At 41.0% G+C, this 16,605-nt stretch overlaps 1 protein-coding gene and 1 long non-coding RNA gene across 8 annotated transcripts in view; one reads left to right on the forward strand and one right to left on the reverse strand.

Moving 5' to 3' along the window:
* ADPRHL1 (ADP-ribosylhydrolase like 1) overlaps positions 1–12,142 on the forward strand; it is a 38,813-nt gene extending 26,671 nt beyond the window's left edge. For 3 of the 5 annotated variants that reach the window (XM_079972414.1, XM_079972417.1, XM_079972416.1), the window contains one exon: positions 4,484–11,193. In XM_079972414.1, coding sequence (XP_079828540.1) covers positions 4,484–8,546 — 4,063 coding nt within the window. In that variant the 3' untranslated portion in view covers positions 8,547–11,193. Of the gene's footprint in view, positions 1–4,483; positions 11,194–11,495 lie in introns of those variants that run through there. The other 2 variants (XM_079972415.1, XM_079972418.1) reach the window with 2 other exon arrangements.
* Positions 1–15,959, reverse strand: part of LOC307214308 — a 45,474-nt gene extending 29,515 nt beyond the window's left edge. The window contains exons 1-2 of one of the 3 annotated variants that reach the window (XR_013837904.1): positions 15,864–15,953; positions 11,520–11,598 (exon numbers count right to left, since the gene is read on the reverse strand). This is a non-coding gene — a long non-coding RNA (uncharacterized lncRNA). Of the gene's footprint in view, positions 1–11,519; positions 11,599–14,438; positions 14,564–15,863 lie in introns of those variants that run through there. The other 2 variants (XR_013837905.1, XR_013837899.1) reach the window with 2 other exon arrangements.
* Positions 15,960–16,605: the final 646 nt, after the last annotated feature.

A 16,605-nucleotide genomic window follows, 5' to 3' on the forward strand; every position in this document is an offset into this window, starting at 1 on the left:
ATGGGCCTTGCTTAGTCATGTTCATTAATTTCAATCGGTCTACCCGGAGTTGACTCTAGTTGAATACTACCTAAACAGTGCAAGTCTTACCATGTCTACTCAGAAGTAAGTCCTATTCAATTGGGCTTACAAGTTCCAGGTGAGTAGGATGGATTGCAGCCTAACCTAGTCTAGATACAACCAAGGCAGCAGATCCTTGTGTAGATTTTTATTCCCTCCGTTGCTCCTGATGTAGATCTTCACTCACCCCTTCTTCCATGGTGGTAAAAGGGATGCCATTTTGTGGTTTGCTTCAGGTGCCAAAATGTATTGGGCCGGCCCTTTGTGTAAATTTTGACATGCACTGCCATCTCCCACCTTAGTTCTTCACTGTGGCCAGGTCCTTCACTCTCCTGAAATTTTAAGGTTTTTTTTGGGGGGGGGGGTTGGGGCCAGTCAGAGGTTGACTCCCAAATGAAAATACACTGCTGGCCTCTTTCTCATTCTCCATGTTGAACGTACTCTCTTAAACAGTCACCTTGTAAGTTGTAACCTTGTAACTATGAATAGTGACTGAGGCAGCCTACAAAACAATCTCTGTATAATATGATCCAAATTATGGAGCCCCATTTGCTGTTTTATATTATTACCTTTGTTTCAAAGCAGTGCCTTGTGCAGTTTATTTTATTCGCCCCCAATCTATTTTAACTTTCTGAGTAAACCGCTTTGAAGTCCGATTGATTTCTGATATCAACTTTGTGCCTCAGTCCCCTTTCCTTTGTACTTTTACTAAGAAGTAGCCACCACAGTTCAGTGAGACTTTACTTCCTAGTAATCATGCATAGGATTGCATTCCTAACGCATAACTTTAATTCTTTCCATAGAATACCTATTCCTAACTCTTTGTCAGCAGCTATACTTAGTTGCCCTAAGAGTATATGCAATTTGCCTTCATTTGTTGAAGCTGCTAAAGTGAAGAATATAAGTGCTGAAACATACAAACAGGTCATTCATGACAAGACACTGATTTAATTCTGGCCAAGAAAGAAAAAGGAATTTGCCTTATCATTAGCAAATCTCTAATGTGATCTTTGGGTTCTTATGTTACCACAGCACCATAGGAAAGAGTTTCCTCACCGCTGAGGTAATACTTAAGTGGTTCCTATGGACTCTGACCCACAGTGTGAGTTCTTTGTTTAAGATTGAAATCTTCTGCCTCGTGACACCAGAAGACAATTAAATGAGGCACTGGCCCACAATGTTGGTTTCAAGACCTCCTGAATATGCCTTTTTTGTGTGGGCATTGAAGAAACAAGGATATCATATGGGGGAGGGATGGGAGAGGGACTGAAGAAATGGGGAACAGATATTTCCCCTTCATTCCCGAAGCTAGATTTATAAATGCATCATAGTCTTTGTTTGAAATAAAACTCTTGATGTGCTCTTCCCATCTGAAGACTCCTATAACTTGAAAGGGCAATTTTTTTAAATCATTGGGTATATTTAATATTCATCCTTGAATTCATACTTCGGTAATGGGAAGAGAATCCAGTGAGTGACATGGCTTGAGATTAACACCAGTTCCAGTAAATCCAAGCCTTGAATCAGTGACGTTATCCATTCTTTCATGTGTGCGTCAGGCATGGCCTCAGCAGAAGCTGCTTTTTATAAATAGTGTTGTATACATGTGTTGTCATGCAATGGGGAAAACCCCAAAACACAGTGACATCTAGCCACTCATCCTTATCCTCATATGCTGCATATTGTTTGTTGTATTCAGTGCTGGCCAACTGTCAAAGTTTTCATTGCTTTGTTGTCTTTTTTCCATTATGACAATGGTAATTATAAGCAGGACCTGTGATGTTGAGCACAACTGTTTCGTTCAGATGTTATTGTGTGCAATGTTTACCTGTGAGAAAAGCTCTGAGGCCTAGATTTTGCCATCTTCATTTACAAGCAGAGGGGTGAGGGGCAGTCTGCCACTTCCATGTGGTACTGTTCTTCAGGAACATCTGTATTTCTGGTTATTGTGAGGTATAAAAAAGGGACCATAACACGTGCAATGCAATGTTGTTGTATTTGTGTCTGAAGATCTATCTCTCCAAAAAGCAGTCTTTTGATTCTTGCTGTGAAATCTCTTTCCGCTCCTCCCTCCTTCAAACTTGAGCTGGCACCCCTGTTGATAGGACATGACCATTAGAAGTACCTTTTTTTAAAACCACAAAGAAACAACAACTCTTCATAAAATGCCACAACTTGTTGAGAAATTAAAAAAATAAATAAATGATTGACTCTCTTATGTGGATGGCAGAATCTATCTGAATTTAGCAGCTTATGTTGCTTCTCGAAATCAGAAAAGCACCTTCATTGTATGGTCTGGGCATCTTACGTGGTAAGGATGAACTCCTGATCTGCTGGAATCAAAGCTGGCATTTGCCCTTGCATTCACCAGTGCCAGGATTTCATCCCAAGGCGATTCGTTGTCTTGCTTTTGCTTGTATATGAAGAGGTATAAAAACTTAATACTGTCCTGGTATGCAGACTGAATCCCATTCACATACTACTTTATTATTACGTGAATTAACCTTCCAAGTTTTTTTATGGTGCTAGAAAGTTGAAACCTCTGGTGCATTTTCCCCCCTCTGGGCTATTGTCTATTACTGTTGACTTCACCATGTAGCTTTCACACTGAGTTCACTATTTTATTTAGTAACTGATCCTCACCAGTTAATGCATTTCCTAAATCCTCAGCTGCCTGTAGGCCTAATTCTTCAAACAGAAGTAGGCTTATAACCCTGCCAGACTTCTATCTCTACCCATGTTAATAAATGAAAGGATAGGGAGGTCAATTGATATTGTGTTGGATATCATGGCATACAATGCTTTTATCTCTGGCTTTCCTGGTTTCACTGGGATTCAGAAAAGGGATTTTAAGAGAACATTTCCCCACATAATTGATGGGAAAGCAGATCAGATTTTCGCTTAGGACTAGATGGATTTTATTACACAGTGGAATGCTGCAAGCTTTCAAACTTTGCTAGCTCCCTGTAGAGAGAGAGAGCAGGCCAGGCTCCAAAGGGTTCTGTGCATTAAAAAGTAGGATTTGGGCTTTCATTTCTCAAACAGTTTCTTCATCACATCCTACTCTCAGGTGACAAACTGCATTAGAAACTGAGGGTTTCAATAGCAATTTCTAGTATGGCATGAGAGTCAGTTGAAATAAAATAAGTTTTTTTGTTTTGTTTTTTAAACCCCACTGAATGAATGAACTATGTAATCTTTTGCTAGTATCCTGTTGCTCTCTGGTTTCTGCCCCTTTCAGAAATGCACACGATTAAAAAAAAAAAAACAACAGACAGAACCTTGCACTACAGTGGTACCTCGCAAGACGAATACCTCGAAAGACGAAAAACTCGCAAAACGAGTTTTTCATTTTTTGAGCTGCTTCGCAAGACGGATTTCCCTATGGGCTTGCTTCGCAAGACGAAAACGTCTTGCAAATTTGTTTCCTTTGTCTTACAAGTTTGTTTCCTTTTTCATAAAACCGTGCATTCACTTCGAGGAGCAACTCATAGCATGCAGTGTGGTAGCCTTTTTTGAGGTTTTTGAAGACTTTGGTGATTTTTGAAGCTTTTCCAAAGTCCGTGCTTCGCAAGACGAAAAAATCGCAAGACGAAAAAACTCGCGGAATGAATTAATTTCGCCTTGCGAGGCACCACTGTACATAGTGTCATGCTCCAGACATGACACATAGTCATATTTTGTTTTCTGGTACTTCAGCTGTATGTTAAGCTACTATGCCATTATTTGGGATGTGCCTGCAGAGGTGCGTCCTGTGTTTCAAAGAAAGTAAAAAAATACTCTGTGCTAATACTATGTATGCTTACTGTTCATAACAGCCATTCCTGGACAGGTATCAGCAATCATCTGTTAATAACAGTCATGGCTAATACAACTGTTGTATATAATCTTCTGCACTGGATAAATGTGCCTGGCACATTAAGAGGAGTGCCGATGTAATTTTACTTCTAAAATTAATGCTCATTTTTTATTATGCATATATTATGGTTTTTCTTTTTTTAAAAAAAACCTTGATTTTATCTATATCTTGATACATTTTATTATGTCTACCTGTTTTTAAGTGCACTTTTCTTGGTAATGTGAGAATTTTATAGTGTTTTTTTAAGGAGAAGGACTGTAGATCAGTGGTAGAGCACCTGTATTTCATGCAGAAGGTCTCAAGGTCAATCCCTGGCAACTCCAGATAGGGCTGAGAGACACCCTTGCCTAAAATTCTGAACAGCCATTTCCTGTCAGTGTTGACAGTCCTGAGCTAGATGGACTTATTGCCTGACTCAGGCAGGTTCCTGTGTAAAAATAAAAAATAAAGTGGTATATAATCTTGTTAAATAAATATAAACACATTAAAACCAGTAAGGGAGTAAAAGCAATGTTGATGACTTTCCCTGGACAAAAACAACAACATTCGTTTTCTTTTATGCAGCAGAAGTAAAGGTACAAAGCTGGGCAGTGATAAGGTGCTGGTTGACCCCATAGTGCTGAAGAAGAAGCTCAGTAAGATGTCCACAGAACTAGGTGCATTTGCTGTCCTCAACAGCCTTCTACTTTACCTCACAGACCTCCTATCCAGCCAACCCCAGGTCGAGAGCAAGAAGGCCAAATGGCTCGAAGGGATAGAGAACAAGGTGAACTTGAGGCGCGAATGCCATAGCGCACATGGCGGCATTCGTCCCACCAAATTCCAGCTTCTGCAATCGAGGTTCATGAACAACAACCGCGAGGCCTACAGGAAAAGGTCGAGAGAGGTTGGCAAGCTGGTGGTTAAAGAAAAGCAGAACAGAAACGGGCTAAACTCCATTGTAAGCAAGCTGGACAAAAGCTCCTCAAAGGAAGGAGAAAGCCCAGAGATAACACCCCACGATAAAGTCAAATGGGTCTGCTCAACTGGGAAAAATACTGTGAAGAATATCCTGAAGAAATTCTTAGTTGCTGAGGAAAAAGAAGCTAAAGAAAGAGAAAAGCAGGTGGCTCAAAAAAAGAAGGCACCAAACGATAACCTGCCCAAGATAATCAACAAAAACTCTGTCTTGTCCAAACTGAAAGAAAAGTTTGAACAAAGCAGTAATATCTGTTCAGCCATTGAGGTGAAATCTTTGTTGCCGTGCAAAGGCGAGAGAAAGAGCAAAAAGGGCCTAGAGAGAAAAAAGATTTGCAAACCCGAAATCAGAGTGCTTGAAAGGAAACTGAGGACAACCACAATTGTCAATAGCCCTCAGCCTCAACAGCTGGTATGCACAACTGTCCCTACACCTAAATTCTGTGTTGCTACTGAAATTAGTCACCCTTGGAGCTGGGCTACAAATGCCAAGTCCGCCACTCAGCCTTCTGAAGTGGGGAGACCAAAAGACATCCAGAAAGCACCTGGCATTGGGTCTCATGACAGCAGGATACCAGAAAGCATGGCACCTAAAGGGCAACTAGGAGGACAGTTGCAAAACAAGCATCATGAAATGCCTAAGGTAGTGGCTGACAAAAAGGACATTGTCGAGAGTAATGTAACTCCTACAAGCCCAGGTTCTAATCAAGACAGTGTTCTTCCTTCACGTGAAAATGTTTCCCTTGCTGATTGCATTCCTCCTTTATCTAAGGACAGCTTAGATCACAAAGAGAACATCATACCGCCTGTGGATGATACCTTTTCCAGGTCCAGAGACAAAAATGCAGCAAAAATCATGAGCAGAGAAAACACACCTACTAACGACCTCTCTTCTAATCCAGCTGAAGGAGTTCAAGTACATAGTCACCAGAAAATGAAAGAGGATGGGATTCCTGGCATACCAGAAGGCATGTTCAGGCCAAAGGAGACAGAAATAGAATTAGCAGAGCCTATAAAAGATCCCCCATTCACCAGCCAAAAATGTTTCTCTGAAAAGAAAGTGTTGGAAAATATTCCACCATTTCTCTCTCCTGTAGCTCAGGCATCTTGTAACAGAGAGCCTCCAATAAAGGACCAGCAATCAAGTGTTGAACCTGCAGCTGTTCACAAAATGCCTCCGCTTAAGCCAAGTCAAGATAACGCACAAAGTTTGGGGAGCACGTTTTCTGACACGGTTCAGAACAAAGAAAAGCTGCCTGATGAAGAGGAACTATTTCCTAGCTTTAACAAAAGCGACCATGTGGGTAAAGGAAAAAAGGAGGTACTACAGCCATCGAGAAGCCAAGGTGAGCCATCTGATCATCAGGCAGAAAGGGAGCATTTGCCCAAGGAGCCACAAGCACATCCAAAGGTGAGCCAACAAAATAACCCTAGCTCAAATATATCAAAACAGACTATAGATCAACCACACCAAACTCCTACTTCAAATAAGAGCCAGAAAGACAACAATGATGTAAAAGGAAATGATTTTGAAAAAGAGCTTTGCCCTTTGACTGGCGATTTAGATAAATCCAGCTGCGTTAGAGCAGCAGAGAATACTAGCAAAGCCGAACTGCGCTCAGATAATGAAAAGACAAATTCTGAAAACAAGAGCAAAAAGGGAAATAGTAGCTTGAGCCATTTGGATACCTCTCAGAGGCTGCCGGAAGAATTAATCAGCCACGAAACTGGCAATCTGGGAAATAATCCTGCACCTCCTTCTCAAAAATCTCACTCATCCTCACTGACCCACTCAGCAAATCCAGAAGGCGATACTCCAGAAGTCGACAGACCTTGGTGCAGTGTCGGAAACCTCCAAAGCCCAACATCAAATGTAGTGAAAAAGAAAGAGAGCTGTATTGTAAGAGATAATGCAGCCAGTCCTAATTCTGAGAAACACCACTTCCCTTCTCCAGCTGAATTGCTGAAGCCCAAGGGGGCACCTGGGCAGGACAACAAACCAACAACAAGCAATTTGTGCAATGATTTAATTAAGAGTGAAAACCATGCTGTAGAAGTTGAGGGTATGAGCCCCCAGACCGGGAAGTATCAACCACCCTCAACAAAGGAGTCTAGAAAGCGTGAAATTAGTCCTGTAGGGAAGGCAAGCCCTGCGCACAATGTGGAGAAGCAGCAGGTGCCCTTAGGAAACAAAACTGGGAAGCGTGAAAGCATGAAAGTGATGGCAGAAGTAAAGCCTGAGAAAAGCGGATTTCCCTCCCCAAATGAAACAGCAAAGCAGGGGAACAGTGAAGGAGGAGAAAGAAATCTACTGAAAGAAGTACAATGTCTAATTCCACCATCTGTTGACAGAAAGGAGCAAGATGACAAGGTAACAGAAGAGAAAAACTCTATAGTGGGAGGTAAGAAGTTGGTGCGTAACTCCAATATGCCCCAGAAATTAATAAAAAGTGACCTTGCAGAGGGTGGTGGTGAAAGAGCAGGTTCACAGCAGCTGACCCCACCAAAGCATAAACCTAGCAGGCCGGGAGTGTTACATTCCCCAGATAACTCAAAATGTCAAACACCATCAAGAGATCCAGAAAAAGGTGGAACTGTTGCATCAAAAGATGAAAACACTGCAAAACACCAGCTCTCCACACTCAAAGAACCAGTGAAATGTGATGATAATGTTAACCAAAGAAATGCCCAGGATAGCCTTAAGACTAAGAGTGACAAAATACCATTATCTGGCAAGAAAGTGAAACCTGAAAGCAAATTGGGGAAGACAAAAGAGAACACTAGTAATTCTGGGCAAAACCAGTTACCTCTGGAAAATGAACTTCCAAAGAGTCAAAAGGCTGAGCCAATGAAACCCGGAGCAGAGAAGTCACAGAAACCATCTTTAGATGACTCTAGAAATGAACTTCAAAAGCGTAAAGAGACTACTGTAAGGGAGAGAGGTACTTTGCGTAACCTTAAGGAGCATCAGATACTAGCACCAAATGAATCAAAGACTGAGCCTGTAAATCTTGCAGCAGGGGAGCCACAGAAACCATCCTTGAATGACTCTAGAAACCATGAGGATATTGCTAAGAATGAAAAACAGGCTTCATGGAATTCTAAGAACCAGCAGCTACCCTTATCAGATGTGAAACAGGAGAGCCATCAATGTAGTGTCACAGCAGGGAAACAGCAGCAGCAACCACAACCAACAAAGGATTATGTCAAGCCTAAATCTAGTATAAGAGATGGGAAGCATAGGCATCATAAATCTGAGAAGTATCGTCTTTCTGCCTCAGATGAACTGGGAGTGCATGAAAATAATGCTAATGAAAGGAAGGGTTCCTTGGCTCCACTTTCAAGTCACGATAGGACCGTGCAAAAGAAGAAAACACTATGTGAGACTGAGACTGGTCCCAAATTGGGCTCACCAAACAAGACATGTCCTGCAGAACAGAGAAAACCACAGCATAGTCCTCCTGGCAAGTACCAAACTCTGTCAGCAAATGTGCTATCAGAGCAAGGAAGTGGGGAATCTCAAAAGCTCGGGGCTGATGCAATAAGTCAGAAAGCTAGATCACTAGCCTTGGAAAAATACATAGCAGAAAGCTACAGTGAAGAGCTAGTACCTTTGTCTATTAAACCAATGGTTGTTCGTGTGATTGATACAATTAAGCTTGATAACTAAATGCAGCTCAAATGACTGGAATATAGACCTGAATTTTTCATCCTCTGGCCACTGTTTTACATCAGAGCTGTAATTGATGGCATTGAAATCACACTGAGTTGGCTGTCCATTGATCAGTTTTGGATTTTAGTGGTCATTAAAGTTGGTGTCACCTGGAACCTCAAATATATTACATGTCAACTCAGAATAATCAGAAGCCAATGATTTGTGTATGGTAACTCTTAGATGTAATAACTATGGGAACAAAGGCCCGATCAAGATATGTGGCAGAATAAAATGGCCTCATGCCACCATTACACTTATTTATGTTAGAAATAAACAGATAAGCAGCACAGGAGGCAAAGACTAGACTAGAACCTTTCTTCCAGATATGCTTAACAGAGGAAAGCTTACTAAAACTGTGCCCCTCACCTAGGAGATGGAAGTGATTGTGTTTACCCTGCCTCCTCAATATGCTGCCTCCTGTTTCTGCTGTATGGGAAACCTCAGCCAAAATTAAGCATTTTTAATGGGAGAGACTTAAACAGTAAAAACAACAAAGAAGTATTGCGGCACCCTAAAGAGCAACCAGTTTATTGAGGCATTTCCATGAAAGCCACAACTTCTTTCTGTTGCTCCAGAGGGCAGGGCGACAACAAATGGGTGGAAATAGCAAGAAAGCAGATTAGAAGACCATAACAATAAGCTGTCTGACTGGTGTGGGCTGCCTTGGGAGATGCTTTCCTTCAATGAAGGGGTTGGGGTTTTTGTTGTGTTTTTTTGCAAGGGTATATTACAAGCCAAAACCATAAAACTACAGATGAAAAACAAAACAGAATACAGAGTGGATGCAGGAAGGAGACAATGTTACACCATAAACAAGCATCCTTAGATAAGGCGGAGCTGACAAAGTAGTAATTATAATTGTTATTCTTTGTAAAATATTTCAGTGGAGGTTTTTCAACAGAGGCTGAATCTGTCAAGGTTGCAGCAGTTTGTTGGGAACCTGTGGATATTGCCGGTAGTGGCACCCACCCTGTGGAATGCCCTCCCATCAGATGTCAAGGAAATAAACAACTATCTGACTTTTAGAAGACATCTGAAGGCAGCCCTGTTTATTTTTAGTATTTTGTTGAAAGCTGCCCAGAGTGGCTGGGGAAACCCAGCCAGGTGGGCAGGAAACAAACAAACAAACAAACAAATGTTATAATTATTATAATTATAGGGTTTATGGTAGTTTATGTCCAGTAGTACCTGGAGGGCCACATATTTCTGTCATGGTTGCATTGTAGGTTCTGCCCTCAGTAGGGGATTAGACAAGACCGAGCTGGAGATTAGACGTCTAAGATCCTTTTTCCAACTCTGAAATTGTATGATTCTATAATAAAAGGTGCCAGACTTTAAGGTTTCACAAGTCTTTGCCAGATAGCTTTCTGGGATTAATCATGATGGATGACAGCTTAGAAGATCTGTCCTTAGGACTTTGCTTTCTTTTCTCCCAGTCTCTCACTTTTTGTGAGAGGCAGCTGGCATCTTACTCTTGGAAACAGGATGGTGGGTTAGACAGGTTTTGGGTGCGAAACCAGTGGGGCATAAAAAGTGCTTAACGTCAGCTGCATCGTACCCAAAGTGTGTTTCTCTGCTAAAGGCTGAGGTTAGTGTATAACTAACTGAAGTGACCCTTTTGTGAGTGCACTTTCTCATTCTAATTACTCATTACTCATTCTAATATAATGCTATTTATTACTGCTCCTGGAAGGCTTTGGATATTGCAGGCTATTCAGCCACTGAAATCATGCCTTTATATACATTTTTTTGTGTGTTTTAATTGTTTTCCAAAAAAAAAGTAAAAACAGTGATGCATAATAGTGTGCATAAATAATACAAGCATATAAAGATAGAAGAGGCCTGTAAGAAGGTCTTAACAATGCTACAAAATGTAATAAACCACAAGTCATTTTTGAGTATTGTCATTAAAGGCTCTTTGAGACAATTAAATTACAAATACATCTGCTCTACAGGATGATACAGTAAAATCCTGAATGAAATATATTTTATCACGGGGAAAATATTGATCAAATCTCTTGCAGAGGTAATTTGGTATCTTCCATGTGTTCAATGCATTCAGATTCCTGTATAGCTTTATCTTCCAACGTTTATTACATTCCTCATTGTGATCAACTTATTAATAAAGATTTGGAATGTTGTAATCATGCCAGATCCTAGCATTGCCTGGAATATGCAGAAAAGGCGCTGCAGAAAATAATGAAAGTCATTATTGTGAAATCTGGAACAAGAAAAATCGCCTGAATCCACTGCCTAAAATTATGGGACAGAATAAAGGATCATCTTCTTGGTCTCCCTTCTTCCATCTTCTTTGTCCATAAAGGGAGAGTGTCTTGTTTAGGAGCAGAAATAGGCCCACTTTTCCTGAGATACTTCTGTAATGTGAACATACCAGAAGGATAAAAATCCAAGACAGGACCCAGGTGCCACATTAAGGTCAAGACTTACAGCAACAGAACTCTGGTCTACAAAATGAAACTTGATACTACATAATAAGCAACCAGGATCTCTGAACTGTCTTAAAAGAAGGTGACTTTCACAATTCAAAAAGCAAACACCTGTAACCCCTGTCCAAAGAAATACATTTTGTCAAGTTCTGGAAGGTTCTGTTTGCTTTTATCTTTTCAGATATTATTGTCAGATATCACAATGTCTCTTAGAGCAGGAATATACTGCACTGATTTCAGTTAAATTTGCTGCCAGGTAGTAAGTCTAAAGCTGCAGTGGACTTCTGTGCCTGCCTAGAAGGAAATAAAACCATTAAACTCCGTGGAACTTTCACCCTAGTAAATAAGTTGAGTGCTGAACGGAGGCTCACAGATTGCTATTGGCAGTCTGTGGGGCGAAACTAGATGTGATGTTAGTCATATGTTTAAACAAGTATCATATAGTTAATTTTTCTAGAAAGAGAGGTGCCGGAACTCACCATGAATGTCTTCCTTGTTGTCTTATCATGTCAACTGCACCCACCTGAAAGGTGCCGGAACTGAGTTCCTGTAAGTTCCAGCTGAAAAAAAGCCCTGTAGTTAACCACATTGCTTTTACTTTGGGACAGGGGAAACAGGGGCACCGATCCACAATATGCATGCAATTTGGGGGGTTGGTTGATAGTTTTCTGCTGAAAATTGGTCCCTTCTGGCTGCTTTCTGCACCCCCCTTGCCCCCAAAAGTGCTGATTACTGTAAACTACACATTTGAGATCAAATAGCAGTAAACTGTTTTAGGGGCTGTTTTAGTAAATTGTTTTCAGGATTGGAGTCTTACAAAATAAAATAAAAGTGGCCAGGTCATTAAATATACTATTAATGTCCCTTTTAGTTTGCCCCTGAAGCATTTACTACTGATAATATAATGCAGCGTTTGTCACCGATATTCTTTTGCTACCTCTCAGGTAAATGTTCTCTGGGAATTCCTAGGACTTTGCTATGATGGTTATTTGTATGAATTATTTGGAATTGCTAGTTGAATATAAGACTTAGGGCTCATTCCATTATACTTGGATGTCACTGAAAATGTTTCTAGATGGCAATGCAAATTTTTTCATCTATCTGTATTTGGTACCATGGGGTGGTGCAATGATCTTTGAACCAGTCTTCAGGAAACTACTATGGACAGTCTTTGAGAAACCAACTGGAGACAACCACATACTGTAATTTATTTTGTAACTGCTATGTCAAAGTAGGTACTTGTGTTTAGATACTGTTTTTCAACACTGATAAGCAGGAAATGGACTTCTTTCTGTTGATGGAGAATCTCTGCATGACTACAATCTCAACTGGAAGTATTTTTGAAGAACACGACAGTAAGCTCAAAGCAGATACTATTGTGGATATGACAGCAAGTTTTGTATGAACTATGTTATAAATCTGGACTTTTGTAATATATTTAATTGTAAGTCTTTTGCACAACTTGTTTGTGTAGTTTGGAATGAGACTATTACATGTGTCAGACTTTACAATTTGTCTTGAAACACAAATATTTCTCATTTTATTGTATTATATAGTGTATGCTTGTGGTTGTTTTTTTTTAAAAATCCCCATTTTATATGGTACTCTAATGATTTATCTTTGTATGTGGTTTTGTTTAATAGGAATTTATTTATTTATTCTGAAGTTTATTTCATAGCCATCCAGGCCTAGATAACAATGGGTTCTTTGCAGATCATCACAATAAACCACCTCAGTGAGGGCCCCATTGTGTTATGTGATGTTTCAGATGTTTTTCATGAATGGCAGGTGCATGAGTGCAAAGAGATTGAGGAGGCAGGGTTCACAACAAGCTTCACAAAGGGGTTCCCTTAGACAGCCACAAGGTACAGCAAATAAATAAGTAAAATAATTTATTTATAGGAAAGAGTAATTCTTAAATTTTGTCACCTTTTTAATACTTATAAATAAGGATATAAAAGGGGATGCGGGTGGCGCTGTGGTCTAAACCACAGCGAATCCCCACAACGGGGTTTGCTCCTGTTGTTCGGTCCCTGCTGCTGCCACCAACCTAGCAATTCAAAAGCATGTCAAAGTGCAAGTAGATAAATAGGTACCACTCCGGCGGGAAGGTAAATGGCGTTTCTGTGCACTGCTCTGGTTCACCAGAAGCGGCTTAGTCATGCTGGCCACATGACCCGGAAGCTGTACGCCGGCTCCCTCGGCCAATAAAGCAAGATGAGCGCCGCAACCCCAGAGTCATCCGCGACTGGACTAAACGGTCAGGGGTCCTTTTACCTTTAAGGATATAAAAATTCATTACTGGATCAGACCAAGATCTATGCAGTCTTTGCCAGAGTTCAGCATTTTTTGCCAATGGTGTATACAACCAAATGAAATCTGCAAATGAAATTTATTAGCTTGTTGTTATTGTTCAAAATGTTGGGACAGCCACTGTCAAAAGGCGGAAAAGTTTATCAGATTCACCCTTGATCAAAGACTGAAAGAGCAGTTACATATATTACAGCTCTTGGACAGACAAGACAGGAATACTGAAGACATGACACAGCACACGTTGTTCCCTGGGACGTTAAGTAAGGCGTCAGTTTTACATTTTTTTTCAAAGTCAGAGGATTAACAGGTCTTCCTGGCATCAGAAAAACATTCCCCTCCCCTGGCCTACACATCTCATAAACACGGGCTTAATTTAAAACAGGGCTCACTGGGACAGTAGCCTTAGGATCTAGGTCCAACGCCAAGCGGCAAAACCTGAATATATGAAGCCAGAATATTGATCCACTGGATTATCTAGAGATAAAGTTATTTCCTAAGTTTGGTACTTCTTAAAAAATGGACAGAGGTTCTGCACCTTGGGTATTTAAGGCGGGAGTATAGCTCATCTCTTGTACACACTATTGTCGCCAACAGTTAAAATGAGCTTTGCTAGAAGGTATGTGTGCCAAAGGGATAAATCCCTTTTATTTGTCGCTAAAGAAGATGATCTGTGTTGACAACCTTGCTGCGGTTATTGTGAAGGATAAAGAAGCGTAACAATCCCAAGTGCTCTGAAAATATTACTGTCCTCCCTCTCTCCAACCACTCCACAATTTTAGCTGTAATATATCAGTATGAGGAGCTTTCTGCCTCATTGTGCATCTTGGTTTGTTGGTTTATTTTTGGCACTCAGATTTGCCCTTCCTCGTTAAAATATTGATAGAATCATAGAATTGTAGCATTGGAAATGACCCTAAGGATCGTCTATTCCAACTCTCTGCAATGCATGAATCTCGACTAAAACATCCATGACAGATGGCCATCCAACCTCTGCTTAAAAACTTCCAATGAAGGACAGTCCACAACCACCTGAGGGAATCTGTTCCACTGTATTCGTTCCACTGATAGCTGTACTCACCATGATTTGGTTTAAGCCTCTTTTAAAGGTATTCACTACATCTTCTAATATATACGCATGGCGTTGGTTGTTGGTTCCTACTCAGGGGAATGTTATATACTGGTATTCTCCATCTTGCCATAGCTAGAACTACACTATAGTAGAATACAACAATTGCTTAGTTTCAAAGCTCACCAGTGTCAGACCTCAAAATCTGTTTCATACTCCAGCATTTATACTGCCAGTTCTCCCCCCACCCCTGCCCACCTCCCCACAGGCAGGGAGTGCCACATGTGCAGAGTGCCTTCCTAACCCTATGGAATAACCACAGCCATAGATCAGGATGGGGGGGGGGGGTTAAGAGGGAGACCTGTGCTCTGAGTTCAGCACCTCTCAGCTAATTTTATTCAGCTGCAACTCTCTACACCAGGGATAGCAAGTTGCCTGGAAGTGACTCTAGCAAAATAAGCTGACATAAAAGGACTAGACCGTGCAGGAGACAGCAAACTTTTTCAGCAAGGGGCTGGTCCACTGTCACTCAGACCTTGTGGGGGGCAGACTATATTGGGGGGGGGGGTGAACGAATTCCCATGTCCCACAAATAACCCAGAGATGCATTTTAAATAAAAGGAGACATTCTACACATGTAAAAACTCGCTGATTCCCGGACCGTCCGCAGGCCGGATTTAGAAGGCGATTGGGCCGGATCCAGCCCCTGGGCCTTAGTTTGCCTATCCATGGACTAGTCACTAAGACAGTGTCTCATATTTATCCTTTTTTAAAAAATGCAAATGTACAATATGGGACAAAATGCTCTTTGTTAAATACAGAACACAAATAAATATGCATTGTATAAGGCTCCTCTCCCTGGATCCCAGTGTTACAGGAATTTATTTTTTAAAACATAAAATCTGATGTACTGGCTATTAAGGAAGGGAGCAGATTCAGTTCCCCAGGCTCCTTATTTCTTTCCAAACAGCAGACTGCAGGTGAGGCATAGGCCTTTTTAAAACAGGCTACATTTAGTTGTTTTTAAATAATATTTATTGATTGATTGATTGATTGATTGATTGTACCCTGTCCATCTGACTGGGTTGCCCCAGCATATGGCTTCCAGCATATGTAAAAACATAATAAAACATTTAAAAGCTTCCCTATACTGTACAGGGCTGCCTTCAAATGTCTTCTAAAAGTGATATAGTTACTCATCTCCTTAACATCTGATGGGAGGGCATTCCACTACCGAGAAGGCCCTCTGCCTATATTTCTGCTAGAAAGAGTTTCAGACCAGAGAATTGAGCAACTTTTATTTACATGGCACCTGAAAGACCATGTTCCAGTTCTACCACTAGGGCCAGGGAGAGGGGACTTTTCCATCCCAAGGGCTACATGGGCAAATGACCATGGGAGATGTGGTCCAGTGCAGTGGGCACGGCAAATGGATGTGACTCTTACCTTTGTAGTGCTGATGACATTCCAGCCATGGAAAAACAGAAGTTGCTGCCTCTCTCTCTCTTTCCCTCTATCTCCATCCAGGCATGCATGAGGCATTGTAACAATTCAAGGACACATTCCATCCAGGCAAAAATATTCAAGCAGAGTACACAGGTTTCAAAACAAGAAGAGGGAGCTAGACTGCTCCTTCTCAGGGAGGGCTTCCTCTGTATTGGCCTTCCATTTTAGGAAGACCTTCAACTTTTGCCTTTCAATTTTATTGCTGCTGTTTTATTGTTGTTGTTTTACTCCAAGACTGATTTTACTCGCTGCCTGTAACTCCTGCTGTTGGTTTTTAATGTTTCTCGTTGTTTTGAAGTAAACAAATGTAGTTTGTTTGGGTTTTTTAAAACTTATTTTTGTTCATCGTTCTTGTGGTTCCATTTTGTGCATCCTGGTTAGGAGATTTGAACTGTTGGAAAAAGTGGGGTGTTAATGTGTTAAGCAATAAATAATTATAATAACGCACAGGTTTTGTTGCACAGTTCCAGGATTTGAAGAACTGCTAAAGCATTGGCCTAAGGGAAAGTGTTGTTGTTTTTCTGTTCTAGTTTTCCAAAAGATTTTGTAATGGTTCTAGGGGTTGCTCGTGCGTAAAATCGGCGCCACACCTGGCTGGGTTGCCTGAGTGAACCCTTTCTGTCCGGACAGCCACTCACCCGTGGCTGTCTAAATCGCTGGCAGAATCCGTCAGTGGGTGTTT

The sequence above is a fragment of the Podarcis cretensis genome (assembly GCF_951804945.1).
Source record: "Podarcis cretensis genome assembly, chromosome: 4".
Lineage (NCBI taxonomy): Eukaryota > Metazoa > Chordata > Lepidosauria > Squamata > Lacertidae > Podarcis > Podarcis cretensis.